The 26816-nt window shown below is 42.1% G+C and overlaps 2 protein-coding genes across 14 annotated transcripts in view; both read right to left on the reverse strand.

Annotated features, from left to right (window-relative positions):
* Positions 1-190: 190 nt before the first annotated feature.
* On the reverse strand, positions 191-12224 carry hipk1a (homeodomain interacting protein kinase 1a). Of its 3 annotated transcripts, none has more exons than XM_047568961.1 (16): positions 12081-12224; positions 8974-9710; positions 8398-8771; positions 8172-8295; positions 7594-7713; positions 7396-7482; positions 7074-7255; positions 6819-6969; positions 6203-6407; positions 5993-6111; positions 3871-4022; positions 3629-3781; positions 3182-3352; positions 2909-3102; positions 2414-2532; positions 191-1870 (listed from the first exon to the last, which is right to left on the reverse strand). In XM_047568961.1, the coding sequence occupies exons 2-16, from the start codon at positions 9706-9708 to the stop codon at positions 1436-1438; spliced, it is 3321 nt and encodes a 1106-aa protein (XP_047424917.1). In that variant the 5' UTR covers positions 9709-9710; positions 12081-12224; the 3' UTR covers positions 191-1435. The 3 variants fall into 3 exon arrangements, with proteins under 3 accessions (XP_047424917.1, XP_047424908.1, XP_047424899.1); XM_047568952.1 differs by having other exon boundaries at positions 3871-4019; positions 11912-12224; XM_047568943.1 differs by having other exon boundaries at positions 11912-12224.
* Positions 12225-14654: 2430 nt separating this feature from the next.
* Positions 14655-26816, reverse strand: part of LOC125007880 (arf-GAP with coiled-coil, ANK repeat and PH domain-containing protein 3-like) — a 59745-nt gene continuing 47583 nt past the window's right edge. For 2 of the 11 annotated variants that reach the window (XM_047584817.1, XM_047584774.1), the window contains 14 exons: positions 26527-26578; positions 26102-26202; positions 25244-25355; positions 24800-25008; positions 23494-23563; positions 22950-23044; positions 22643-22860; positions 22437-22526; positions 22211-22312; positions 21875-22101; positions 21669-21778; positions 20562-20672; positions 20402-20463; positions 14655-15474 (listed from right to left, as the gene is read on the reverse strand). In XM_047584817.1, the coding sequence (XP_047440773.1) occupies positions 15365-15474; positions 20402-20463; positions 20562-20672; positions 21669-21778; positions 21875-22101; positions 22211-22312; positions 22437-22526; positions 22643-22860; positions 22950-23044; positions 23494-23563; positions 24800-25008; positions 25244-25355; positions 26102-26202; positions 26527-26578 (1669 nt within the window). In that variant the 3' untranslated portion in view covers positions 14655-15364. Of the gene's footprint in view, positions 15475-20301; positions 20464-20561; positions 20673-21668; positions 21779-21874; positions 22102-22210; positions 22313-22436; positions 22527-22642; positions 22861-22949; positions 23045-23493; positions 23564-24799; positions 25009-25243; positions 25356-26101; positions 26203-26526; positions 26579-26816 lie in introns of all 11 variants that reach the window. The other 9 variants (XM_047584862.1, XM_047584782.1, XM_047584825.1 and 6 more) reach the window with 8 other exon arrangements.

The following is a 26816-nucleotide window of genomic DNA, read 5'->3' on the forward strand; positions in this document are numbered from 1 at the left end:
TAGACCAGCGCATCCAGAAAGTTTTTACCTACCGCCGCTAACGTGCTGTTTTCCCATGGTGCATAGCTTGCTTCAATAAAATGAGCACAGTTTATAGATAGACATAGATGATTGGGTGTACTGATTTACTCTTTTTTTAAGGTTTTGTATTTCAGTATTGTTTATATTTAAATTATCACAAAGTCCCAAATCCTGTTTTAAGAAGATTTTATTGCGTATATACGGGTTAAGGTTCATCGTGTGTTCAATGTAATGTAGCACTTCACAACACAGCAGGATCGGAAGAACAACCATCATTTCACCAGACCAATGATTTGTTTAGAAGCAGTAACATACTGAACATCAATTTCTATTCTTATAAATCAGATTTGATTATTCACAATTCAAACGCAGCACTGTGAATTTTCACCTAAATGGTTTGACTTTTACATAAGTGTGTGATCGCCAATCGGATTTTATTTATGTGCACACTTTACTTCACAGACACCACTTCACAAGACAAGAACTTTGACATTTTCCCAATATTAATTATGTGTTTGCTGCACAAATTAACGTTACTAATCCGTCTGAAGGCAATGATGCAGATTACAAATCTCTCCTGAATGCTACTCCATGTCAGACACATGCAACCTTAACGGTAACTGTAAAAAAAAGTCCCCTCTGAGTATCTCCTACTAAGTCAAAATGCACCATGTCATTCAACACCCTCAACATATAAATACAATTAGCCAAAGCTCAGTAAACAGAATCGACATGGAAAACAGTGACACATTATTATACAGTACAGTACGTAGCTTAGGATTTCAGAGAGCACAGCTAAACACACACAGTATATTCATAAATAAAAAGTACAATATTAATGAAAATGTGCACGTTAAATTTTAAAATAAGACATGTGGCTAATTAAGCATGGCAAATGTGTATATGTAAATTTATACTTTTAAACTACTATTTTACGACAATCAATCATGATCTTTAAAAATAATAAAAGAGCAGCATAACAGTTTAGTTTCAGTTTCTCTGCAACATACACCCCACATAAAATCCATATTTTGGGATTTGTAGGTGAAGAATGAACTTTAAAATCTTCATGTTCAGTCTCCTAAATTTGGTGCTTATAGTTCCTACATGACATAGTTATAAACAGTCCTGTATGCTTTTAGGCTTTAACTTTCCTTAATGTTTTATTTCCAATCATACGTGCTGCAGTACAACGCTGTGATCAACCACATTAAACGGACTCATCTATTGGTTCACGCGATCTGACGCAACAGAAAGAAACCTTTAAGGTGGAAGTGATAAATAAAAACTAACCGTGATTAAAACATGAACACATTCTGGGACTGGACAATCAAAGTAAAAAAGTCGAGTTGAAAGCTAGTTCGATCACTGTGATGAGCTTGTGCTCCTCTCATCTCTCAGTTTGGTTTGGTGTTTACAGGTAGGGATACTGGTTGAGTTTTCGCTGGTAGGCAGCATTGGAGCGGTGGAACGGCTGCCCCCCCAGCTGCTGTTGTTGCTGCTGCTGCTGCTGCTGCTGCTGCTGTTGGTGGTTACCGTACTGACCCGGGGCAGACCCCGCCAGGGTTAAGCTTCCGTTCTTCTGGAGGAGAGCCAGGGAGGAGTAAGCCCCGCTCGCCCAGCCGTGGCGGGACGAGCCGCCCTGCATCTGGTCCACAGCATGAGACACGGACGCCAGGGCAGCGGAGGCTGGGTAAGCGTAGAGGTTTGGAGTTGAGCTGAAGAGGGTGCTTTCATGGAGGCGGTAGGATGAGTGGGAGGAGACGGGTGGAGGGTACGTGGGCTGACGCTTCAGGGAACCGCTGCTTCCTGTTTGGTCGTGTGACGATGGAATCACAGACTGCTGTATCTGCAACGACAGAGAAAGATGTAAACTGATGCTCTGTCTGAGTAATAACACTTGTGGTAGTGTTATTTATTTACAACCACTTCATTGTTACTGTAGATACAGTATTTAATCTTAATAATGTTCACTTCTTCACAAGACTTGGATTTCTGAAATCTTTTTATGACTATCCTCAGGAGGCTGTGCTTTGTAAGGTTTGCTTCTAAACATAAATGCATTTATTTTTCAACTTCTTAATGTATTTGCATTTATATTTATTACCATTTTTAGATGAAATGACTCCTGTAAAAATATATTAACATGCAAATGTAGATTTGTGGTGGTGGCCCTTTAAACCACCAGGTGGAGACTCCTGTAAAACCACTGTACAGTGAGATGGAGTTGGTTGCTAGCTGGTAGCTGACTGCTAGCCTGCTGGTTGTGTTTTTCAGTTGGACTGGGTTTCTAAATGTGTTTTGCCTCGGATCTTGGAACGAGGGATTGTAACATCTCATCCTGTGTAATAATGAATGGCTTCACCCCTCGGCTGCATTTAAAACCCGTTACCTGACTCAGGTTGAGAGGCTGCGATCTGCTGGATGCGGCCCGTTGATGGCGATCGGTGGTGGAATCTCCGGGTCGACCGGACGCCTTCTTGGATTTTCCCGATCCACTCGTAGCCTCATCTAGTAGGTGCAAAACCAGACAGGAAACTGTGAGCACTAATAGGAGTACAGATTACAGCTGCAGGAGGTAAATCTGTGTCAGTCCAATATTTAACCCGTGATTAATCAGAATATAATAAAAAGTCAAATTGCTCGGGATTTATAAATTTCCTCTGAAAGAATAAAAGAAGTAACCCACAAATATAAAATGTACAGACAAAGCATAGGATGTTGCTCAAAGTTCTAGCATTTGATGAGCATTGGTTTAGCTGCGATATCAAGTGATTAAAAGTTTGCATGTGGCAGGAAAATCATCATGACTAATATCCACTTGATGGTGGCTCCACACTAGTCCACCAAAATGGACTGAAATAAATAAAGCTGAGGAAATTAGAACCTGGAGCTGCTGGAGCCTTGTGGGTTGTGCTCTCTCCAGGCTGGCTCTTAACAGAGGGCATGATGATGGCTAGAGTCTTGGTGGGCTGGGAGGAGTTTTTGGGGCTCAGGGGGCTGCTGGTGGAGGAGTCGGAGTCATGAGAGTCGTGCACTGTCACGCAGCTGATCACATTGGTCCTCTGGCTTGTTCCAGAGCTACAAGTCAGAATAAGAGAAGAGTAAACTACCATTTCACCTCTGAAATACCACTGGAATAGAGAGGTAGTGAACCCACCAGGTAGCAGGGAATTTGGTCTCATCTTCATCTTCTGAGTCGCTGTGGATGGTGATGATGCTGACGGCTGGACTCGGTGTGTCGGAGATGACGATGGGCTGAGACTGGTCCCCAGCAAATGAAGAAGTGTTGTGGACTACAGTGGTGGCAGAATGCACAGACGTCAGCGGCCTGGAGAGGAAAAAGACAAAAGTGTTGGGAGTGTTCTTTTGTCACCTGTGACAACCCTGATCCACGACAATACAAAATAATCCTAAATTCCTTCCCAATCTGGGAAGGAACTTAAAATAGAAACAACATGATGATGAAAAATAAATATTGAACATGTAAACTGAAAAGGGCAGCTCTAAATTATCATTATAAATATAGTAATGAACATACACATGATGGATTTAACCTTAAATACTATCTAAAGACCTTAAAGTTTGTGATAGCTTGACCGAATACCTGGCTCTGTTCTCCGTATGTCTAGCCTTCGATCTCTTGCCCTGCTGGGATCTTGAGTGCGCGGCCCCTGAGCTTTGGTTTTGAGAGGCAGCGTGACGGCCAACACCAGAGTCCTGCTGGCTGCCACCATCGTACTGGCTGCCGTGACGACCCCTAGGAACAGGAGACATCACCTCTGCATGAGTGACCAACAATCACCTGCAACATTAGCACGGCTCAAAGTCAAGTCAGACCAAACTGACCTCCAGCCAGACGTTTGCTGACTGTCGGAGATGGAGGCTCCCATGGGCGAGTCGGGCACCACGGCCTGTCCGGTATTGTGGAGGGCCATGCCGGGCATCTGCTGCCACGTGGAAGGGATGAGGATCTGCTGTGTTCCTGTTGGCCAGCCCTGCTGTTTACACACACACACAATTAAGTTGATAAACTGCAAGAAACAGACGATAAATTCACAATCCAATGAGTCAGCAGGACAGGAGTCTGAGCTATTCACAGAATCACATGGACAGAGGAGATTTAATGAGCACACGCAGTCTGCAGACAAACGCCTCTGTCTTACAACAAGACGTTCAGCAACTCTAATAAGAAAACTGAGATAGGTTGACAGCTGGACAATGCTGCCTGGTTTCTTGCATCTTCGCTCTACTTTTCCGTTTCTGTTTAGAGACAACTGCATTAGAAACTGAAGAGAAGGAAATGTGCTACATAAGCAGAGAATACCAAATGTAAGAATACAGGAATACATCTCGAGGTGCCCAATGTTCATGCCACAGTCCTAAAAAGAAAACATAACAATCCAGCCAACCTGAAAATGAGAGGAATGTGTAAGTTTGAGAAGTATAAGAACGGTGTCCTGCTGTCTACAGCTGTGGGGTGTCCTAATGTACTGTCTGCAGCTAGAAAAACACACCAGAAAACTCCAACTGAACTGTCCTCATTCAAATGCATCGTGGGTAATGTAAATCTAATTATATCCAGAAGGGCATTGAGAAATGATCAATAATAAACACAGAAGCTTGTAAGGACAAAGAGGCCACATCTCATTAACATTATGGCAAATTAATAGGTAGCCTGAGGAGTTCACATCATTTCCCTCAAACTGCGCCGTGTATCAGAGTAGTAGGTAAGTAGTAAACATAATGAGATGTGTCAGTGTCAGTATCACACAAATAATCTGTAACGGAATATTAGTCACATTAAAAATACTGAACACACTTGTGTGGCAACAAGATTATTCTGCACTTCTTTTAACGCTGTGAAACAACGGGGAAGACCGGAGGCTAAAGCACAAACAGACTGCTACATGCAGCATACCGCTGGGATTTATGAAGAGGAGAGAAGCAAGTTCATCCAAGGTTGTGATGATGGTGCTTTACCGGCATGGAGGCCCACGGATCCAGCGAGCCCCTGAGGCTTCCACCTCCACATCTGAGCGCCAGCTGGGCTGAGCATAAACCTGCCATTCCTGCCACTGAGGTGTACTGGCAGCCCACCAGCAGGGGGCCAAAGGAGGCCTGAGAGGAGGTGTGAAGGGAAGGGCGGAGGATGTGTTGGGACATTCAGACCATGACGAAGCTAAACCAGCTAATTATTAGCTTTTATGTACATATAAGCATTCCACTCACAAGAAATGAAAATGCCTCACATGACCACGTCAATCACAACCGAGTGATCTGATCAGGAGGAATTTTCAAGCGGATTAAGAAGGGTCTTGTACCATTCATCTATTCTTTCTGACCATGTTTATCCAGAAGTGACAGCAAAAGAAGAAGCCAAACGAGTTATGAAACAAGTGTTTGAAAAGATGAACTTGGTTGGAAGAAGTATTTTCCATGTAAACAGATGGGGGAAGTAGCTTTGCATATATTTTTTTTGTTGTTTGTGTTTTTTGAAGAACCAACTGCTGGTGACTTCTGGTTATTCTCAGAGAAGGAACCAAAAACTGAATTTGTTAAAAACAACATCAATTCCCAACGACGTGAAGAACCAAAGGCCACCTGTCTGGATATCTAAACAGACAGCATATGGAGGTGTCTGCAGAAATGAACACCTGCTGTAAACACATGTTAAACATGGCAGAGTCTGAGCAGACATATCTGGAACAGACATGCTGAGCATCAAAAAGCTGAATTTGTTTGCAACAAAGTGATTTAACATCATCAAACTGATTGGTTGAGGGACTATCCAACTGTGCAGATTTTTTTTTTCCCTGTTTTAATTGATTGAGTGTATCTTATTAATCTATTTGGGCCATAAAATCGACTTAAATGAAACAAACTGTTTTAAGGGGGGATGTTTCTTTGATGCTTCTTTGCTTACTTCATGCTGAAATTGGAAAAACAGGAGAAATACTAAAGTTCTCACCTGCGCCAGCATGCTGGGCTGGATGTGAAGAGACTGGGAGGGCTGGTTCTGAGGAACTAAGGGTACTGAGTTGTCCATTCTTACTGGGTAACTGGACGGCTTGTTGGACGTTTGAAGACCTACATGGAAAAAAACAGGCAGATTATGTCAATGGACACGATGGCACAAAAGCTTCCAGAACGTTGCATTTGGTTGTTACTGCTTTCTGACCCTGGATGGTTGGCGGGCAGACTATGAGCGTTTGTTGGAAGGGTTCGGTTTGGGTGCAGAGCTGAGTGGGTCTGGTCTGCAGAGGGACGCCCTGCTGGGTCAGACCGGGGATATTGATGGTGGCCTGCTGGTAAAGGCCGGGTTGGTAGTTCAGCAGCGGGACGTTACTGCTGAGGGACAAGGACTGACCTCCTGTGGAGGCCATCTGGAAAACACAGCACACAGGAAAGATCAAACTCTGAACCTGAAACTATGAAATGTGTTCAGATTGTCCGTCCACACTCTAGCATTTTAGTATTTTTATGTTCCACTTGGAAAACATTTGGGCTGGGAAAAATGGAGGTTATCTAGGCAACCAGAGCCTGGAACGTCCACAGCTTCAGAGCAATGGACGACAGCAAATCAGAACAAAAGTCTTATTTCACACGTGTTTCTGCATTACTTCCTACTGTTTGACGTTAGTGTGACTCAGAGTCTAAATGAAACAGTCTGCATGTGCATGGCTTACACACAAAACAATACAAATGCTCTCGCTTCGCAAAGTTGCTGACCACGATTAACTGGATCACTAAGAATGACGTTATGAAATGAGTCAGCTCAGTGTTGATATAGTCACCTGATTGTGCTGGTTTAGTTGGCTACTGAATGTGACGGTGAGGTTGGTGGCTGCACTTGGGGTGTTGTTGCTGGCGAACATATTTTTCCCATTCTCGAAGGCGCTGCATCTGCGTTTGCATATGTCCATATTTTGGAAGCAGGATTTTACGCTGCGGAATGAAAACCATTAAAAAAGCGCCGTCAGACAGGAATCCTACGCTAAACCACAGCCACCACAATCGTCTGCCAAAGACGCATTCACTAATCTCCTTACTGTGAGCTGTGAGGGAAGTGCAGCAGGTGTGTCATGGTGACAAAGGGGTGGTTCAGAGTCTTCATGGGAGTGATCCTTTTGTCCGCGTCTAGTGTCAGCATCTTCTTCAGCAGGTCTATAAACTCCCGTCTGTCGGCCTTCTCCGCCAAGATGTCTGTGCCCTCCAGGTTTGTCATGTTCACCTGCAGCAAGTCAATCTGTCAACATCCCTTCACCTCACTGATGTTAAAATACCAGCTTAAATAAAAGTGTTTTATTGTAAATGACATCACAGAAGAAGAGGAGCAGGAGCTGATCTAAAATCAAACAGTTACATCCTCACCTGCATCATATCATCTAGACAGTTGAAGATGTATTTCCTGGCCTCCTTAGACTTAATGCCCATTTCTGCCTCATGCTCTGCAGGTGTCTGCATTAAAAATAGCCACAGCATGAATTCATTATGTGTACTGTACATACAGTGAACTTGGAACTAGGGTGTTTGTTATTTAGTTGACTCGTCGTGCGTGGAGTCACCTACTTTGAGTCTCCACAGTGGGTAGCTGGAGTCGGGCCCTCTGTTGAAAAAGCGGCTGGTCTTGGTTCCTGCACTCAGCAGGTACTCTGCTGGAAGGCCCTGCGTCTGGGAAATGTATCGAATCTGACAGACACAGAGAAGGATGCATGAGAAATGTACAGTTTGTGATTAACAGCGTTGTGCTTGTGTTCTCCACTGTTAACCCTAACCCTAAAGCCAACGCTGCGTTGTGTTAGGCTAACTGGCAGCAGCAGCCTGTTAGCCTAGCTTAGCATAAAGACTGAAACTGAAGGAAACAGAGTTCCTGAGCAATCTGATCGTAAACGTTCATCTTACAGTGCAGGTGTGAACACACCTGGGACACAATGAGGAAGCCGTTGAGATCCAATCAGTCATTTCGTTTCAGAGCCTCCAGTATTTGCCCTAACCTAGTTGCTAGTCAAAGTTCATGGAAATTTATGACAACTCTGTTCCTGTTAGCATTAATATTTTAATATTTAAGATATGCAGGATTATTTACTAGCATTTGCTACTAAGAAGACCAAAAATGTCACTTTAAAGTGTGAATGGTTCAAACTGACCTGATCGTACTCTGAGGCACCAGGATACAGAGGCCATCCCAAAAACAGCTCAGCAATGACACATCCCAAAGACCACATGTCAATGGCTTCACAGAAAGGAAGGCCCAGGATGATCTCTGGAGCTCTGTCAAAACAGACGAATGATGCAATGCACAGCAGGTCATTTACAGACAGACACAACAGGTTGACAAGCCCTAACCGGCGCAACTCGGACTGAAACACTCACCTGTAGTAACGGGACTGCAGGTAAGTGGAGCAAACCGCTTTGGACACGTGGCTGGCAGAGCCGAAATCAATCACCTTCACCCTGTACGGCTGCCTCAGGGGGTCCACCAGCATGATGTTTTCAGGCTTCAGGTCGGCGTGGATCAGCCCCAGGCTTTTCAGCTTCATCAGCGCGGTGGCGACCTGCTGCAGGATGGGCCTGATACACTTGAGCAGCAGAGGGCTAAACTTGCTGTGCTTCAGAAAATCGTAAAGGTTCTGCTCCAGCATCTCAAACACAAGGCACGTGTGGTTCTTGTGCTGGAAACACTCGTAGGAACGGACGAAGTTGAACTCGTCAGCGTTCTCTGTGCTCAGTCTGCTAAGGATGCTCACCTACAGGGAGGAAAGAAGGAATCAATGAATGATGCACATATCTATTAAAGGGTTTCAGTGCTCTGGCGATACTGAATGCTAGAGGACACTGGAAGAAACTAGCAGCAATGTGGCTAAAAAAGAAAAATAGAGTGTGTGGTAGAGAGTATTTTTAGCAGAGACATGGACAGATCAGCCCTCTATTCATCAGCCTCATACCCACCTCAATTTGACCTTGCCGAGCATAAGAAGGATGGTTCTTCAAGATTTTAATGGCCACTATCTCATTCGTGCCCCGCTTCCAGCATTTCGCCACCTGACCGAAGGTGCCGCGCCCCAGAAACTCGAGCACCTCGTAACTGTTGGACATGGAGCACAGAATTTCGTGCTGGACCAGCTGGTAGTCGCCCTCGCTGTGAGAGTTGCTGCTCTTGGTTGTGGAGGTGGAGTGTGCTATGGACTGAGCCGTGGTGGTTCCCCCTCCGCCGCCGGTGCGGTTCGAGACCACGGGGGCCGAGAGCTCCTCCAGTATCTGGACGCTGTCGCTGCTGTCCACCTCCTCGCTCTTCCTCTTCAAGCTGTACTGCTTGTGGTAGAGGTCGCACGGCTGCGAGGACGACTCTGCATCCTTGATGCGCCTGCTAGAGGAGGAGGAGGAGGAGGAGGACGAAGGAGGCCCGCGTAGGCTGCCTGTGCTGTCTGCCGCCCTCACCACCGTCTGCTCCCGGGAGCCGGCTGCTGGCGGGTGCACCTGGTTGGAGTTGTACACCTGGTTGAAGCCGGAGCCGGAGGTGGAGGGGGCGGCTCCATGCGTGGGGCTCTGCTGGTAGTAACCGTTGTCTCCCAGCTGACTGGACACATCCCAGGCAGGGTTCTCCACTTTGAGCCTCTTTGACCGAGAGTAGGCACTGGAGGATACGGAGGGAGAGGAGAACGCCTGGAGCTGCGACGACGCCATGTCTGCAGAGGAGATTAGAGACAAGCATCAGGACAAGAGGCTGGTCACTTTAGTGAAGATGTCATATTTGTTCATGGTATTTAACCGTCTTTAATGAATGTATTTTTGTTGGGATGTCTGTTAATATTTATTTTCCAAAGACAAAAGCTGCCACGGTTACAGAAACTTAATCTGCACCTTTTTCCGAATCTTGATCCTTAACAACCCGTCATTCAACTTTGGTGATAAACTTTTGATTGTTTTAGCTTATTACATGTGCCCCTTTGTTTGTTTTACACATAGGTACATTATTAGGTTTAGGGCTGAACATGTTCAGGTTCTATGAGACTCTGATAAGAGATAAGATAATCATTTGTTTATTCCACATTTATTATTTGGCCATTCACTTTTCAACCAGGCACCCACAGGCACCACTTCCTTGCACAGCTTCAAGACATCGTGCAGAGTGGCACGTACGCGATTTAGATCAGAGCTAAAATTGGAGAACTCCTCTCTGAACAAGGGAGGTGGACGGAGACATAATTGGCCGTTCCATTATGGCACAATCACATCGGGCCATGAAAAGAGGATACCTCGCAGGTTGATCTGAACAACATCCTCTAATTACAGGTAAGTATTGTGTGGTTAACAGACCAGAATCATGTAAATTTCAGGTGGACACCACCCACAAATGTTCACCCATTTAAAACTGAAGAAGCTACTTGGGTAAGTGGTAGTAAAACTGGGCTCCATCCATTCATCCATCCATCCATGTATCTATCTATCTGTGGACAAGTAACTTTTAAATAAGCTGTGTTCTGTATTTTTGTTATCGTTTGCGAATCCCTTCAAAAAGACAGAACCTGTTTTTTTTAAAAGACTATTATCAGCCGCAAATTAATTTGTTTTGTTGCCATAGTGCAGTAGTTCCCAACATTTTTCAATAATCATGTTCCAGATGGATCATTATATAACACTAATAAATACATAATACAAGGGGAGATTGTTATGACATTTTTTTCAGGCCAGGATTTTTTTTGAGTAACCTTATTTATGTGAACTTTTTTTTTTTTAATTTACCAATCATTTATGATTCGTCAAAGATTGGATTACACAAAGTCAATTATGCAATAAATACAACAAAGGTGAATTCTGAGGACAGCAGCTACACTTAGTTTGAAACTCTAGCTAGTCCCATTGGACTAGTCCATTTTGTCTCAGATGTGTTTCTGTGCAACAAACTGATTTTTAATTGTTGATTTGTCCAAAGTCCAAGCATCAACAATATTTAGTTCAAGGGGATAAAAGAGAGAAAACCTGGAGAGTTTTTTGAAAACATAGCCTGAATAATGAATCAGTCATCAATATAGATGCTATTGAATTTTCTCATTCAGTTTCTTGATTCATCGACTCCGTGATGTAGACTGACGATGCTGGGAACGTTAAGAGATCTTATTTAGGTAATATTTATTTGATTTATAGAAGCAACAAAATCTATATTCTTCCCTGTCCAGACAGCAACAGGTCAGATCTAAAGTGTTAAAACCCCCAACATGTCTGTACACCTTCCAAACCAATCATCAGCATCATATTAATTAACACATAGAGTTTTAGATTTGTGACACCTTTATTCAACTTGTAAAAACAATCAGTAGAAATATTTCACGTATTTTTCTCCATCCAGCCCACGCTGGATAAGGTCTAAATTAAATATATCTCCTGTATACCTCCTGATGAGGAACCACACATTGATCACACACACCTGTGGATTATTTTTTCTAATTAATCAAACGTAACATGATCAATAAAGCATCCATGTCAACAACTCCAAATAATGTTCAGGAGCAAAACCAAAGCCCAGAAATCCAAACTCTTGGACCAACAAAAGCAAACCTCTCATTTGTAACAGGTTTCATTTGTTTACTGTTGCAGCTCTAGAAACCACACTCACCTAAACTTGTCCCATCTGGACCACATCAGCTCAGAGAATCTAAAGACTGTCTCAGACTTGTGACACCTTCTTCGTCAACGGGATTAAAAACAGATCCATTTGAATTAACAAGACAAACCCAACATAAAACACCTGTAACATCTGTCCTCCCTCTGAGCAGCCCGTCCTCCTCAGACTTCCTCTATATGTCCCCCCACATGAGGTCTGAGGTCTCGGTGCCCTGCGCCACTAGTCAAACCCTACCAGCCACCAAGCGTTTCACCAACCATGTACCTGTATTTGAAGACTGAGCACACCGTCGCTGATCTGTCATCTAAGGCCTCATCCTCATCGTCACATCTCCTCCTCGCCGGGCTCCGTGCTGCAGCAGCCTGGAGGAGGGAGCGATCACCGAGCTAACAGCTAACTAGCTACTGGTTACGAGCACCCGAGTGAGTCATACCTGACTGTCACATCAGCGCTGTCACATCGGCAAACGTGAAGCATGTCACTCGAAATGTCAAACGAGATCATGACGAGCAACACCGCAGCCCGGACAGACGGAGCTCCATCACCTCGGTCTGCCCGTCTCCGTCTCTGCTCGCTACTTCCTGTCCTGCCGACGTAACCAACCAACGGAGAAACGTGAATGACGTCAGCGGCGGAGGTGTATCAGAATCCGTTCCCTCGACGGTCGGGATAATTAATATAAATAATATATGACAATTTGTCTCCACGTCCAGACCTGTACTTCATAACAGGTGGATTAAATTCTGACTGCAATGCAGGAAAACTTTTATTCACTTGCAGAGGACTTCGTGGTTCCTGAGAACAGCTGACAGAAACAATCACAACCACGGACACGCTGGACCAGTAAACATCCACTGAGATCATACGAAACAATGGACTGCACTCTAATGCGAACATGTGCTTTGAAATCTGATAAAGATTTATTCTCTCGGGGAGAAAATTATCTGATCCTTATAGGCTTTTCATTCCCAACTCCCCTACACCAACAGGACTCACAAACATTATCAGCCCTCAGACTGATGAACATTTCACACAACACTACCTGACTTCCCCATCACCCTGACTGACTGGATCTGACTAGCACAAGGTGCAGAGTGCTTTCTCAAAACTCAGGTTTAAGTTTTTAATGTAATTCATTTCTGCCACACCTTGATTTATTGTTCTCAGTTAGGGAAACTTGAATAGTATGAATTAAATTGTATGGTCTAGACTCTAGACTACTGTTGATATTGGGGTTATGAAATATATTGATCTTAAGGATCTTCACGAGTGGCCGTTAAGTTGTATAGATACTTCTTTTGCATGCAGAAAACATCTTAATTTTTAAGTTTAGCAGATCTCACATGCAGACAACGATAATGTGTTTCTCACCACACCAAAGTCAACTGAAGGTAGGCCAATGTGAGCTGGTTACTCATTAAGAAATAATGTGTCAACGGCTGGGTGTTGCCTTATAAAATTAATTTGCAGTGAAGGGTGGATGAAGTCTTTCTTTCTAGTGGTGTGGCTGAAACACGGAAAGCTTCAGCAGCACAAGGGCATCTGGTGTTTTCACAAAACTCGTCCCAGCTGTTCACGACTGTTCACTGATTTTAACCTGTGTGAGAACTGATTAAAAGGCTCTTCAGCATCATCCTCTCATCCTCTCAGAGAGAGAGAGAGAGATAAATTGATAAACATTTAATCCATCATCCATAAAATTCAGTTTATTAACAGTTTATTATTTGGGAAATGTCTCGTTTCACTTTATGTGGTCACATATGAGGAAGCGGGAACGTGATCTGATTGTGAAGAGTAAATTCATTGTGAAAAGATTGCAATGAATCAATTTGAGTCATCTGTGGAAGAACCAAGCTTGTTTAGTGACACTGTTCAGTAGTTAGGGTTAGTTCGTGATAACACCATCATCAACCTGTGTGACTCTTTTTTAATAAATGTATTTATGATTCAGAGAACTTCGCACAGTTCCGTAGTATATACAGTCAATGGTTCCGATGTATCTGTACTTTTTTTAATTGTGCTAATGGAAATAGAGGGTATGCATTGACGTCACTGCCGCCTTCAGCCACGCCCCCCTGAGTGGCAAAAACAGGAATGTAGTAAATACAGCAAAACCGGGAAAAAATGTGAAATACAGATCAATTAAAGGATAATTAGTCTCGACAATGACGAACTAGTATGGATTTGGAAAAGTGGACTCGGCTCAGTTTCAGTTAGTTTAAGTTAGTTTTAGGTCATTTCAGTTATGATAAATGTAGCTAAATAAAAGAAGTAACCATATTGTAAGTAGCGATACAATTCTGTAGCGTCCGACCAGACGAGGAGTGATCGCAAATATTCCGTTTATTGTTATTTATTATTGGAACTGAAATAGTTATTGTCAGCCGAAACTACGCCAAAAAAACAACACCCACAAGCTTGTCTGACAGCCTTCAACGTAACTTAAGAAGTAACTTAAGGTATGACTTCATCAAAAATACACCACAAATACAGCAACACCAGGTTTCTGTTCCTGGATTCCATTTGTTTCTTCGTAATGCAGCGATCCATTTACTTCTCCTTTCTTTGGCAGATATCTGTAAATATATATATAAAATATATATCTGCTTTTCAAACATGGTGGTATAGTCATTTGCACTTCCCCATTTCTTAATTAATTTTTCAATTTAGACGCTATTAAAGCCTATGATACAAACTAATGCTGCTAATCTCCATGCTCAACTGTCACTTCTTGAAACTCAGTGACCGCAACCACAGACGCTTGTTGTGACGTCACGTGCATACCCTCTATTCTATTCTATTCTATTGTCTGACGTTGTGTTGTTCTAACTGGAAAACGTAATGATGTCGCCCAACCCAAATTAATATGCCCGGTTAAAAAAAGACAAATAAAATAAAAATTATGTTTTAATCAGAAATCTTGCATAATGGTATAAAAACACGGCGCCATCTCACATTTCAACACAGGGGGGCGCCGTTGCTTCTTCTATAAGGAAGGAGGCGTGAGTCAGTCAAACACAGACACTGTTTATTCCCATCCAGCTTTCATCATTCTGATATATTAGCATCTTTACCTCTACAGCATGTTTACAGAAACAGAAGCCCTGTATTTCATAGTGGTACTGCAAAAGTACATTTTAACAAATTATCACGAAGACTACACCAGCATAGTCCATGCAAAATAAAATCAGACTGCAGCTTCAAGACGACAATAATGATATTACGGCACTTCTTTTTTTATCCATAGCAGAATTCAAGTTTGAGTATGAAATATAATGGAGTACATGCATGCAGGAGAAACAACATCTATATAAAGTGTTGATGAAATTCCTTGGATGGAAGGATGGCAGCGTATAAATGAATGAAGAAACAAGTGCTTATCTATCAATGCACAAAGGCAATGTTGTATTTATACACGCATTTAAGAGGAAAAGACCCGCAGATCCTCACAGAACACAATCCTATCAAAATAAAAGTTTAAATCTGAGATACAATGCAGCTATCCTAAGCTTCTTTTCTTTGCTTTAATGCACTTTAAATATGACTCTTGTACGTTTGTGGAATAAAGCAAACCAGGTAGTACATTTTGATTTATTTAACAGTATCAGGCCTTCTCCTCAAGGATCACTTGCCATTAAACTAACTCCAGCTGTGACTAATGTATGGAGAGTTGCACTTCAAGTATTCCTCCTTCCTCCTCTCCGGATGCTCGGAGGACTACCTGAAGGAGTGTCGGAAGTGCAGGCTCCTTCGTTTCAGCTTCTCTGGGTTGTGGGATGCCATGTGGGAAAATTCTCTGAAGATGTCGAGGTACGTGGCGTCTCCTGCTGAAGAAGACAAACAAACAAACAAACAAAAAAAAAGACAATGAAACTCACAGCTCTCCTTGTCAGAGTCAAAACATCTTTTATATGAAGAATACAGGCAACGAAGGAGGCACAGCAGAGGAGCCTCATGAATGAAGGCCTCAGAAACACGCAGAGGCACCATGAAGCTTCCTCTCTTTCAACTTTACAAACAGGGCTTTTACTTTTTCTGTCGTCATGGCAACCGGCTGAATCTGCAGCCACAACAAAGGCAGCTGAACTCTTTTGTGTCGTGAGAGCTCCCAGAGTCGGCTAATTAAAAAGGGGACGGACATTCCTGGTCTTCCCTGTTTGCGTCTGAGCGAGTGACAAAGAGTTCACGTCTAGTCTCAGATGTGCAGCTTTCTCGCTAACCCCCACTGTTTGGCGTTAATAAGCACAGAAGAAAGCTGCAGCCATTAGAGCATCTGTTTGTCCATCAAGAATTAATATTTTCTAAAAAAAAAAAAAAAAAAAATGCTTTCACTTCATCATTAAAAGTTATTAAAAATAGACTTGCGTGAAAATTCTAGGTTTATTCGTTTAAAAATACATTTACATTGTAATAACTGTGAAAAAAAATCTATAATAAAAGTATTAAAAGACTGACACAAGGACCCCGCAAAGAAAAACATGTAAAGCAGCATGCAAGTTATAATAGTGAGATTTAAGATTACATGCAAAGGATAGTAAGAAAAAAAGATTTAAGAAAGTAAGTAAAAGGTTTAATATATTTAAGGCCAAACGATGCTTAGGAGGCAGTTAATCTGTTCCCAATATAAAAAATATTTGAAAAGAACTCCAACCCCTACACTGTTGGGAAGATATATTTAACAAGTACAGGTTTCATGTCATTGTACCATACTTTTTCAAAACCAAAAATCAGGTTTACTGGTCTCTTTATGTTTTGCACATGGGTTAGTTTTATTTCACCACAGAAACCTTTATTTTGTTTCTTGTACGGCCATGTGCCTGTTATTTGTTACATGCATAAACTAAATTGTTACTAAGCTGCATTGCACAGGGAAATAATGTGCTTTTCTTTATCAGTTACATCAGTGTGGAATCCATAAGCTAATTAATACACATGCATAATTCCATATGTCACAATTAACATGTGACGTTAGTAAAAAGGCTGCTAAAGGCGGTGAAAGAGGATCAAGAAACGAAGCAGAGAAACAAAGGGAGAGGTTAGTTTTAGTCACACATTAGTTTATTTTCAGTATCATTTCGGGGGGAGGGGGCAGGTAGCAGTGTTAATATGCACAGGTACTCTATATTCACAATATTCAAAGAAAATGTACAGATAACAGGAAGAGACAGGAAAAAAATACAAGGAGGTTAAAAACAGCAGGTTAGAAGCAAGAAGTTAAAGTGTAAGTAGTTTTTAGTTTCTATACACAACAGTCACTGTAGACACACTGAACTGTACAACACGTGATCCTTCAATGGCTTAATGCAAATGATTGTTTTTGTCGTTCATCTCTGAACTGTGCTGCGTGGCTCCCACGGCCCTCACACCACATACTGCACGAGAAGGCTGATTAAGAGAGAGAGAGAGAGAGAGAGAGAGAGACGGTGTGTTTTCAAAGTGCTTTGAATCTATCGCTGATGACGAAGGACGGCCATGCTTTTCTAAAACATTTAATCGGCGAATACAAGTGGGGGACTGCACAAATATTACAGAACAGAGTTTTGCAGTTGCTGCATTTTCTATCTCGGTTAACACCCTTTCTTTTTTTCTTTATTTGGCCGTGTTTAAATTAGTGTATGTGCAAACTAAAAAGAAAAAATTGTCAGATGGGGGATAAAACACTTCAGAAAAAGAAGAAGAAACAATACAAACTGTTGTGACTGATTAGCATCAGTATTAGCATATTCCTGGCTGGTTAGCGTGTTAATAGTTACTAACACAAACTCAAGCATGTATTTGCTATTTTTGTGGTGACTTTTGATGTGACTGGAGCTTTATATTTTGTTTATGTATTTTGGTTTTAATTTTACGGTGAATACAAGATTGACTAAACTCTTAATGAGCACTATGGTTCCTAAACAACCATGTCTTTGTAGCGGGGTTTTATTTTCCAGGATAAAGAAGTAAACCAGACACACCATTTCTGACACTTACTATTAATTTGAAAAAAACTAATTCCACTCCCTATGTGCAATCTGGGCAACATATGAAAAGACTATTCAATAAGCTTATTACGTTTAAAAACAGCAAATAAAACAACTCAGTAATTTTTGCACAGTCCCTTGCAGTTAATAATAATTATTCGTCCATGTCCGGCACAAAAAAAATGGTAAGAACACCCGCTGGCTCTCTGACAAACTGCAGTTATTCTTTGGTTTGAACTAAACCCCAACAGCATCAAACTTTGGAAATTCACCAATATTTATCTGTCGGCTGAACTGACCTCAGAAAACACAACGTTGTATGTCCAGTGTATTTGGACGTACTGCCATTTACTGTGCGCTACAACTAAAAAGACAAATTTTAGAGTACAGATGGGATGGATAAATGTAGCCATGTGCACTGTCACCAGTGTCCAGCTAATGGAAAACAGCAAAAGGGCGTTTTGCACCCACTGATTTGTGTCATGAATGGCATTCCATGCACTATCACCATGATTTGGCAGTATATCATAAGATATCAACATTATTCAACAATACTACATGTCAAATATTCACATACACCGGGTACAGAAATAAACTAAAGCAACAGGGCTTTGGAGGACCTGGGCAAAAGCCACCCATGCATTATAAACAAAGAACAAATCTATTATAGGCCGAGCTGTGATACATCAGAATACCATAAATGAACATTTTAACATACAAATAGTGTATATACAGTAATACATAGTGTGATTTATCAAAAAAACGTCCATCTCCCAGTGCAGTTTGTTCTGCAGAATAACTCCACCGACAAGTGATTATATATTATGAAGCTGTGGAGTATACCGGTGCTATGTGAGTGCACGGCAAAATAAAATCTACCAAAATATATCCAGTTTAAAAAAATACCATCTGCAGTTGTTGGTAAACATAATAGAAAAAATACTGATTATCTGCACCCAAATAACCATTGCACTATTGCTCTGGGAGTTTTGTCATAAATAAGAAAATGAAAACAACAAGAACTGAATTCAAATCACTGTTGGTAAGAAAAAGTGCATCGTTTCACTTGAATCAAATGAATAAAAGCTTCACCTGATCAATCTCTCAATCAATACAGAGACATGATTCTAAGATCATGTACTCTCAGTCACAGTTATCGCTAGTTTCACAGTTTCCCCTTGTGACGGTAATAATATTTAGGTAAAAAGCTCCTCTGTTTTATTACCACACGTGAATGGTGAACAGACCCTAATTTAAAAAAAAGACTCACTGAACAGGGAAGTGAACTGGCTGCAGCATTATCTATTATTATTATTATTATTATTACTGGGCTACAAACAGTGAGCAGAGTTATGAAGTGGGAAAGATTTCAATTCATTTCAATAGGTAATACCCATCAGTGGAGCAGTTAGCAAGAGGGACTTTCCATAGGAATCATTTCCGTCATGAAGGGCCAAGCAGCAACCTCTACAGCTGAAAAGCTAAGCTAACAATTAAACAGCAAAACCGCTGTTCCCTGAATGACCACTTGAGGCTTTCTCCAAAAGTGAGTCAATCCCCATAGACCTCTGTGTTATGTCCAACTTTATAGCTGGAAAAAAAAAACACATTTACAGCCAGGGACAAAAAATAATTAATTTCCCCAGCAATGACAACTGTAGGGGGAAAGTTTTATATCACTCATCTGTTTAAATTATTTAAAAGCGCGATTTATACTTCACTGCATGTTCACAGCATAGTTATGGTGTCGCCGTGGACCCTACACAGACCCTTAGAGTTATCGATATTTCTGGGTGCGGCTGCATGAATCACAGTTGGATGTCATCACAGTTTGCTAGTTGATGCATAAGCTCTTCATGGAAATGTCCTCCTGAACACCACTGGTTTCTCAACAACAAAAGCTAAGAGTGCAAAGTTAGTGGGACCGACATTAAAGGGAAATACTCAATTGAAAAGATACTCCTTGGGTGCTGTTGCCACGGAGACAAAGACAGCTACAGGCACAAACTGAACTGCAAATTACAAAATCTGTTTTTCTTAACAAGCTGCTGGAGGTTTTCGTGCCAATCCACGCTGTAAAAACGCCCCAACTGTGAGTCCTGTAAAAGGTCAGTGCGAAATATTCAAGAGCCTTTCAATTGAGGAACCAGCGGTGCCCAGAATATCTACTCCCACCACAACAACAACTCAGCCACATGATGAAATAAAACCTAGAACTGCTGAGAAGGAAGAAAGGAGCTGTTCTTTAGCCGGTCTTTGGTTCAGAGCACTCCGCTCCCTCTGAAACCTCCTAACAGAGGGAAGCGTTGGTCCCAAATACTCTGGTGACTAGTGGTCCATTTATTAAAAAGTGAACTTTTGCCTGGCAGTGATTTATCTGCTGTGTTTAGGTTAATCAGCACCGCACTAAAATCATCTATGCCAACCTTATTTGCTTAAACGTGACATCATTAAAAAGGGCTAATGCTGAGATCTTGTTTGATCCTGAGATGGGAACTGACCGCAAGCAGGCTTCTGGTCTAAGGTCATGCTGGGGTGGAAGAACGTTAGAAATACTGTATGCTGACAAGAACATAATCTGGTAGTGAAAAGTCTTTTTTAGACGACAAAAACTCCTCCTATAAGATCCCAAACGTGTCATCATCTGTATTCTGGCACCCCCTGAACGCTAGTGTAACACTGTGGTCAAACCTGACTGGACGTGATTAGCAGTCCGCTATGTTGAGACAGATAAACTCCTGAATGCATTTCTTATACTGCTGCTCAGTGGGGCTGCTGGTTGGGTATTGACCTGGCTGTCCGAAGGGTCCCTCTGACTCCCGCATCTCCTCATTCATCCTGGCGAGACGGAGCCTGAAGGGAAGGCGGGGAGACGAAGGGAGGACATTAAATATTCATCAAGACAGGAGAGAACCCGACTGACTGTAAAGCGTGTACATAAATTAACATACAGTGTGACTATATCCGCGTTGGCTTGCTGTACGGCTATACTCAAAGGGTCCTGGCCGTCTTCGTCGCCATCGTTCTGTGTAGCACCTCTTTTGAGGAATAAACACACCTGCCTGGAAACACAAAGGAAATGGAGATAAATACCAGTAAACATTTTTATTCATTTTAATCTTATTTTAGGAGTATTTTTATGTGCAACTAAACTCCTGTGACCAAGAAATTTCCCTTGTGGATCATTAAGGTCTGTATAAAGTCTACATGTGTAGCTACATCACAAGGAAGTGGACTCATAATATGATATATTCATATATTAGACTTCTGGTTTGGCTTAATTTGCTTCATTCACAAAAATGTTAAGAAAAAGGGCCAGAGATAAATCAAACTGCAGCATTTTAAAATCAGAAGTTTAATAATTTATGTTTATGTTCAAGGGCAAATGACAAAGTTCTGACCCACAAGTCCCTTAACACTTTGGTCATGCCAGCACATTTGTAAATTGGGGGAAAAGTGGACTGTAATAAATTAGGAAACAATTATGATTTATATTTCTGTGTTCTGTACAGATTTAATTTGTTTTCACTTGTGTTCCTGTCCAGACCATGAATGGAGGGTTTATTTTAACTTTTAGCTCTGCTTTTGGTATCTACCCATACCTGAGGAAATATCTGACTCTTCAACTGCTAAATTGTGTTTGTCTGCTGTTCAGAGCTGAGAATTTAATAAACAGTAGGGCATAAGAGCTTTTTTGTTGAATGCAAATGCCTCCTGCAGGCAATGTTCGACTATGAGAGTGATGACAGTGACCCATATCAATAAAGCTGCAGGCAAACAGCTAAAATGCTAAAGTGTCAATTGTGGCAACTTTAACTTAGACTATTACAGACTTGTACAAGTCCAAACTACTTATGAGGATTAAAATCTCTTAGATTACTAATGCACCTTAAGAAAATCTGTACTGTTCTGAGTCCTGAGTCCCACTGTACCAGACATGCTGAGCATCACGTCCACAAGGGGGATTTTTACCAACTTGTAAATAGTGTGTGAAGTGGTTCCAAATGGAACAAATGTAACCTGAGGAGTAAACAGCTCCACTGCCCCTCATGACTCACCCTGTGTGTCCCAGACTTGTGGCATGATACAGTGGACCCCTCCCCCTCGCGTCTCTTTGGTTGACGTCAGCAGCGTTCTGGAGCAGGAACTCGCAGGCGATCAATGAGCCCTAAAATAACGTTAGCAGTTACACTAATTAGCTTGGCAATGGTGACTAAATATTCTGGAGGTCAAATGGAGTTTAAAATAGAAAAAAATGACGAACCCCGATCACAGCCTGTATGAGGGGCGTCTTTCCTTCGTCCTCATCGTTGACCAAATTAACATCAGCGCCATGAGCTAACGCTTCAGCCATGACCGGCAGGTTGCGGGCTTTAGACGCTTTGTAGAGCAGCGCTCCAGGGTGAAGGTCCCTCGTGTCCTCTGGGTCTGACGTCTCTGGCTCTACCTCCAGTTCCGCTTCGCCACTCGAGTCCTCGGACACCTCACATTCTGAGGACAACATAACCGTGAATACGTAACTCACACAACACGTTATACACAAAATAAACCCTTCCTGCAGCTGATGATAGCTGTTAAAACATTGGTCCACTGGACTCACCCTCCTCTGTGACGCTGTTCACCACTGAGCCAAACACCAGGATGTCTGTGCTGCCGTCGGTGCTGCCTCCCAGACCGCTATCACTGCTCAGACCTGCCGGACCGGGAGACGCCACCACATGGACACGTTAGTCACTTTCAGGCTGATGCCAAGGAGTTATACATTTTGACCACATGAGATTAGTGTGCTTGTGTGGTTAAAGGTATCAAACTAGTGAGTCGCTTACTTCGAGGCCCAGATCCCGTGTCAAAGTAGGAAAACAGAGAGTCCAGCTCATCAGGACAGAACAGAGATTCTCGTCTGAACTTAGCAGCTGCTGTGAGACAAACACAGGTCAATGATACCTGTTAGATCACACTGTATTGTCCATAATGTCATAATATGAAAACAAAGGAACCACATAAACCATCGGATAGAGATCATCGGATATACCTGAGGAGAGTGTAGAAGGGGAGGTGCTTCCAGGCTCTTGACGGTATCTTCTCCGTGTCTTCGGCACCGTGGTGGCGCTGTTGTGTCTCCGACACTTCTTCACGCTCCACCGCCGCTCCGACTTCCTCTCTCCGTTGATGAGTATCTCTGTGGAGCCTAGTTTCTTGAGGAATTTCTTCTCTACGTACTTTGCCTTAATCCACGCCTCCTTTTCTTGCCTGCCCGGGACAACAGAGTGTTTTCCAGATTTTAACGCCTTCACACTAATGTACAGGATTTACTGTCTATACTGGTTGGGAATTCCTACCTTGAACTGGAAGGCAGTGGTTTCTTCAGACCTTGTTCTTGGTATGAGCCTTCATAGATGTGGTTGATGACACTGTTTCCAAGCTCACACATTAACTATGAGGAAACATAAGAAGTGTAACTTTAATAGTCTTCACATCAAGGTTGTAACTTCAAACACCAGCCATGACATTGTGGGAAAAGTGCTCATTTAAACTCTTGTTGAGAGCGGTTTAAAGCCTGTGCTTGCCTACTTATTGGTGAAAACTAATAATTTAGGTACCGCATTTTAGAAATAAGTTTCTTCTAATAATATCAGATAGCATCACTTTTAGAAATGTCCGAAGGTGGGTTTGGTGGGTTGGTAGATCTTCAGCCAGAGCAAAGCTAGCTGTTTCCCCTCGTTTCCAGCCTTTATGCTCAGCTAAGTGACAAGCTTCTATATGTGGCCTCTTGTTTGACAGAGAGATAAGATGATACTAGCAACCTTCCCATCAAGTTCTATGTAAAACACACACACACAGGTCATCAAAAACATTTCTGTGGCTCATATTTTGAGAGTGTACCTTTAATAATTCTGGCTCCCATGAGTCCAGCGTGAGCGAGCGCACCTTCGAACAGTGAACTCCAAGACTCCTGCAAGAAACAAACATATATTCAAAATATGTTGTTGATGTTCTAAGGTCCAACTATTTGTAGCAGAACAATTTAACTTTGTTACGGCAGTAAGTTAGCAGATGGTGAACCAGTCAAATAAATGAAAATAGGAAGTTTAACAAATGAGTCATGCACTATGTTGTTGTGCGGTGACCTGGTTTGAATAGCTGCGAGTGTTATCCCAGCTCCTAATGTCATGCAAATCACTGTCTGGTATCCAGGCAACAGCAGCACATTAGAAAGAAAGTGCATTGGAACAAGAGGCCACGTCTGATCTCACTGTGAGAAGACGAGCCCAAAGAGAGTGCATGAATATTCAACAGGTGGGAACACACACTGGAACGGGGGTTTGTGATTACGTAAGCAGAAATAATCTCAATTTAAAAATGAACACAGAACTCCAAGGGGGCTTTTTTCCCACCGGGAACATCAATGACGCAACTGTGTGATGTAACAGAACAAGGTTGCAATGCACTGGTGTGGATAATGAGAGGCTGTGCTTATCTGCACAATGACAGTTTCATTCAGCATCCTGTTCACCAGGAACTGAATTATACTAGCTTTCCTTCCTCAATGAAAACTCAATCAAAGCCCGACTGATCCAATAAGCAACGTACTGCACTTTAATCCTTCGGCAGTGTGTGTGGCAGAACGTGCTCGCTGTCTTTAGCAGCTCTTAAGCCAAAGTAATAAGAGACAACTGGATCCTCTTCTTGTCTTCAGAGCCAGCAGCCCCACAGCACATGGCACGACTGGAGGAGGCATTCAGATCCTTAACATATTTAGACGCAATATCCAAAGAAGGAAATAGAAGCTATTTCCTTAAAACATCACTTCTATAATAGTTTTTAAATTGTGGAAGGTAATCTAATTTCAACTGCAAGGTTTGTATGTGTGACAACCATTTAACCTGCTTTATATAGTCTTAATTCCTGCATTTTTATAAGACATCATTTAAAGTGCAAATATGAGCTGAGTTATTTCTATTTATTTTATGTCATACAGTTGTGGGGTGGTGTGGAAGTGAAAAATGTTTCCATTCTTGAATCAAGTGAACAAACTTGCCAATTTAGTTTGATAATGTTAACCTGTTTCTGAAGTAAAGACAGTGAATGAGGTAGAAACTGTAATCAATATCTACAGCAGACTGGCAAAGTTGTTCACTTATCAATTTACAATGAGACACAGAAGATCCTGCAGTGTAATAAACCGTACCTGTGGATGCCGGAGCACTCGATGCACAGCAGGATGCCCAAGTTGATTGAGGCCCAGCGAGGGTCTGCCTGACCACAGTCGCAGCACTGCTCGTTTCCCGGCAGACACTGGATGCGTTGGAGGATGGTCTCCCCTCGGGCACTGCGCTCCCGTGGCTCACTGGCTGAGTCGATGCTGCTGGTGGATGGAGAGGCTGTTCTGTCCAGATGCTAAAAATAAAAACAAGAAACATGCATTAGGACTGTAGGAATTCCCTCCGTGAATCTGTCTGTTCACAATGTAAAATGAACAAATCACAAGTAGATTTGAGTTGTGTTTGACTTATGGTCAGGAGAATTGTTTGTATTTTTGGTGAATTGTTGTTTTTACACTTAATTTGTTGTACACATGGGAAAAAAAAAAGCTTTTGACATTAAGAAACCGTGGAATGTATTTATGACTCACCTCTATATAGTAGGTGTCTGGGCTCTCTCTGTAAGCTGAAGCAATGCTAGCTTGAACTGCTTGAATCCACGCTTGTCTTAGCTTCTCAGACTCAGCCTGAAGCATACAGCTCCTGTAAGACGGATAAAGAAGTATTACCAAACCACAGATCTACTGTACTGCAATTATCATTTCATGATAGAGTAATAAGAGTTTACATGTGGCTAATGCTAATATGAGCCTGCTAACATCCATGCAATGACAATATATTTGTTCAATTAAACAGATTAATGAAACATGATGAAAGTGCACTTTTTTACAATGCTAACATGAACTTGCTAACAAGGACAATAAACATAGCATGCTAATGTTTAATATATATTGTAATGTCTACGGTGTCCATTTTTTCAGTTTACTATGTTAGAATGCTAATATTTGCTAAACTGCTATTGGTTTAGCTGAATTAATTGCGTATACTCACAAAATAGCACTAAACTCACAGAAGAGCTACAGCCACCGTTTACATTTTGCTTAAGAAAAAGAGTCATTACATCTATGTTACCAATTACTGTTAAGAACTAATCATACCTCAACTTTGCAATGCTAACGAAACATGCTAACATAAAAGCACAGCTATCATGTGCTAAATTGCTCTTAACTGAAAGCCCATATACTGTGGATAGTTTGCAGGTATTTAGAAATAAACCAAAGCACGAGATACATTTTAACTTTGTGATGCTGCTATAGGAAGAGTCAGGGGATAGTTAAAGTCAGTGTGCTCCACGAAGGTCCATGACAATCAAAGAGACCAAAACGGAACAAACGATTGACACTGGCATTCTTATGTAAACGATGTTAGTGTGGCTGAGTGGGCCTTACTTGGAGGGGGAGACGACCTCAAAGCAGAACCTCCTCTCAATGTCCTCACATGGTTTAACAGAGCATAGTCTGAGGTCCTCCACCACCACCGTCAGAGAATCCTGCCAACACAAAAACAACCCTTAACAGCTAACTACACAACATGAGCAGAAAACAGCTGTCTCTCTCTCTGATAAAACATTTTTCCAGGCAGATAGAAGCCTAGGCGTACCAGATCATTACATATTTACACACCGTTGTCAAGCAGAAAAATAACCTGAAAGCCACACCGCACATCGATATCATCTGAAATCTGTTGACTCGGTTGGTGAGCAATGATAGATTGCAGTGAAGATCAAGGTAAAGAACTCCAAGCTGCACTTAACCACAAAGAGCCCACGTTACCCCCAGGGGAAGGCTGGTAGCTGGAAGATATATGGACTTGCCTTGAGCTTCTTCTGATAGACCAGCTGACTGTTCTGTATGGAGAACCACCGTCTAGAGAGGGGGAGATAAATAAAACATGATGAGATATCCCTCAAAAGGGTCGGTGCACAAAGATGAAACACTCACTTGCTATCCTATTGAGATTTTACATAGTATATATTTCAATGCAGTTATAGCGTGACATTGTGCAGAGGTTTCCACTTCATCCTGTATTTGTTGCTTATGTTGGTTTACACGGTGACTGAATCAGCTGTTAGCAGCTTCTGTTTGAAGTGTACCAGTGGATGTA

The sequence above is a fragment of the Mugil cephalus genome, chromosome 1, assembly GCF_022458985.1.
Source record: "Mugil cephalus isolate CIBA_MC_2020 chromosome 1, CIBA_Mcephalus_1.1, whole genome shotgun sequence".
Taxonomy (NCBI): domain Eukaryota; kingdom Metazoa; phylum Chordata; class Actinopteri; order Mugiliformes; family Mugilidae; genus Mugil; species Mugil cephalus.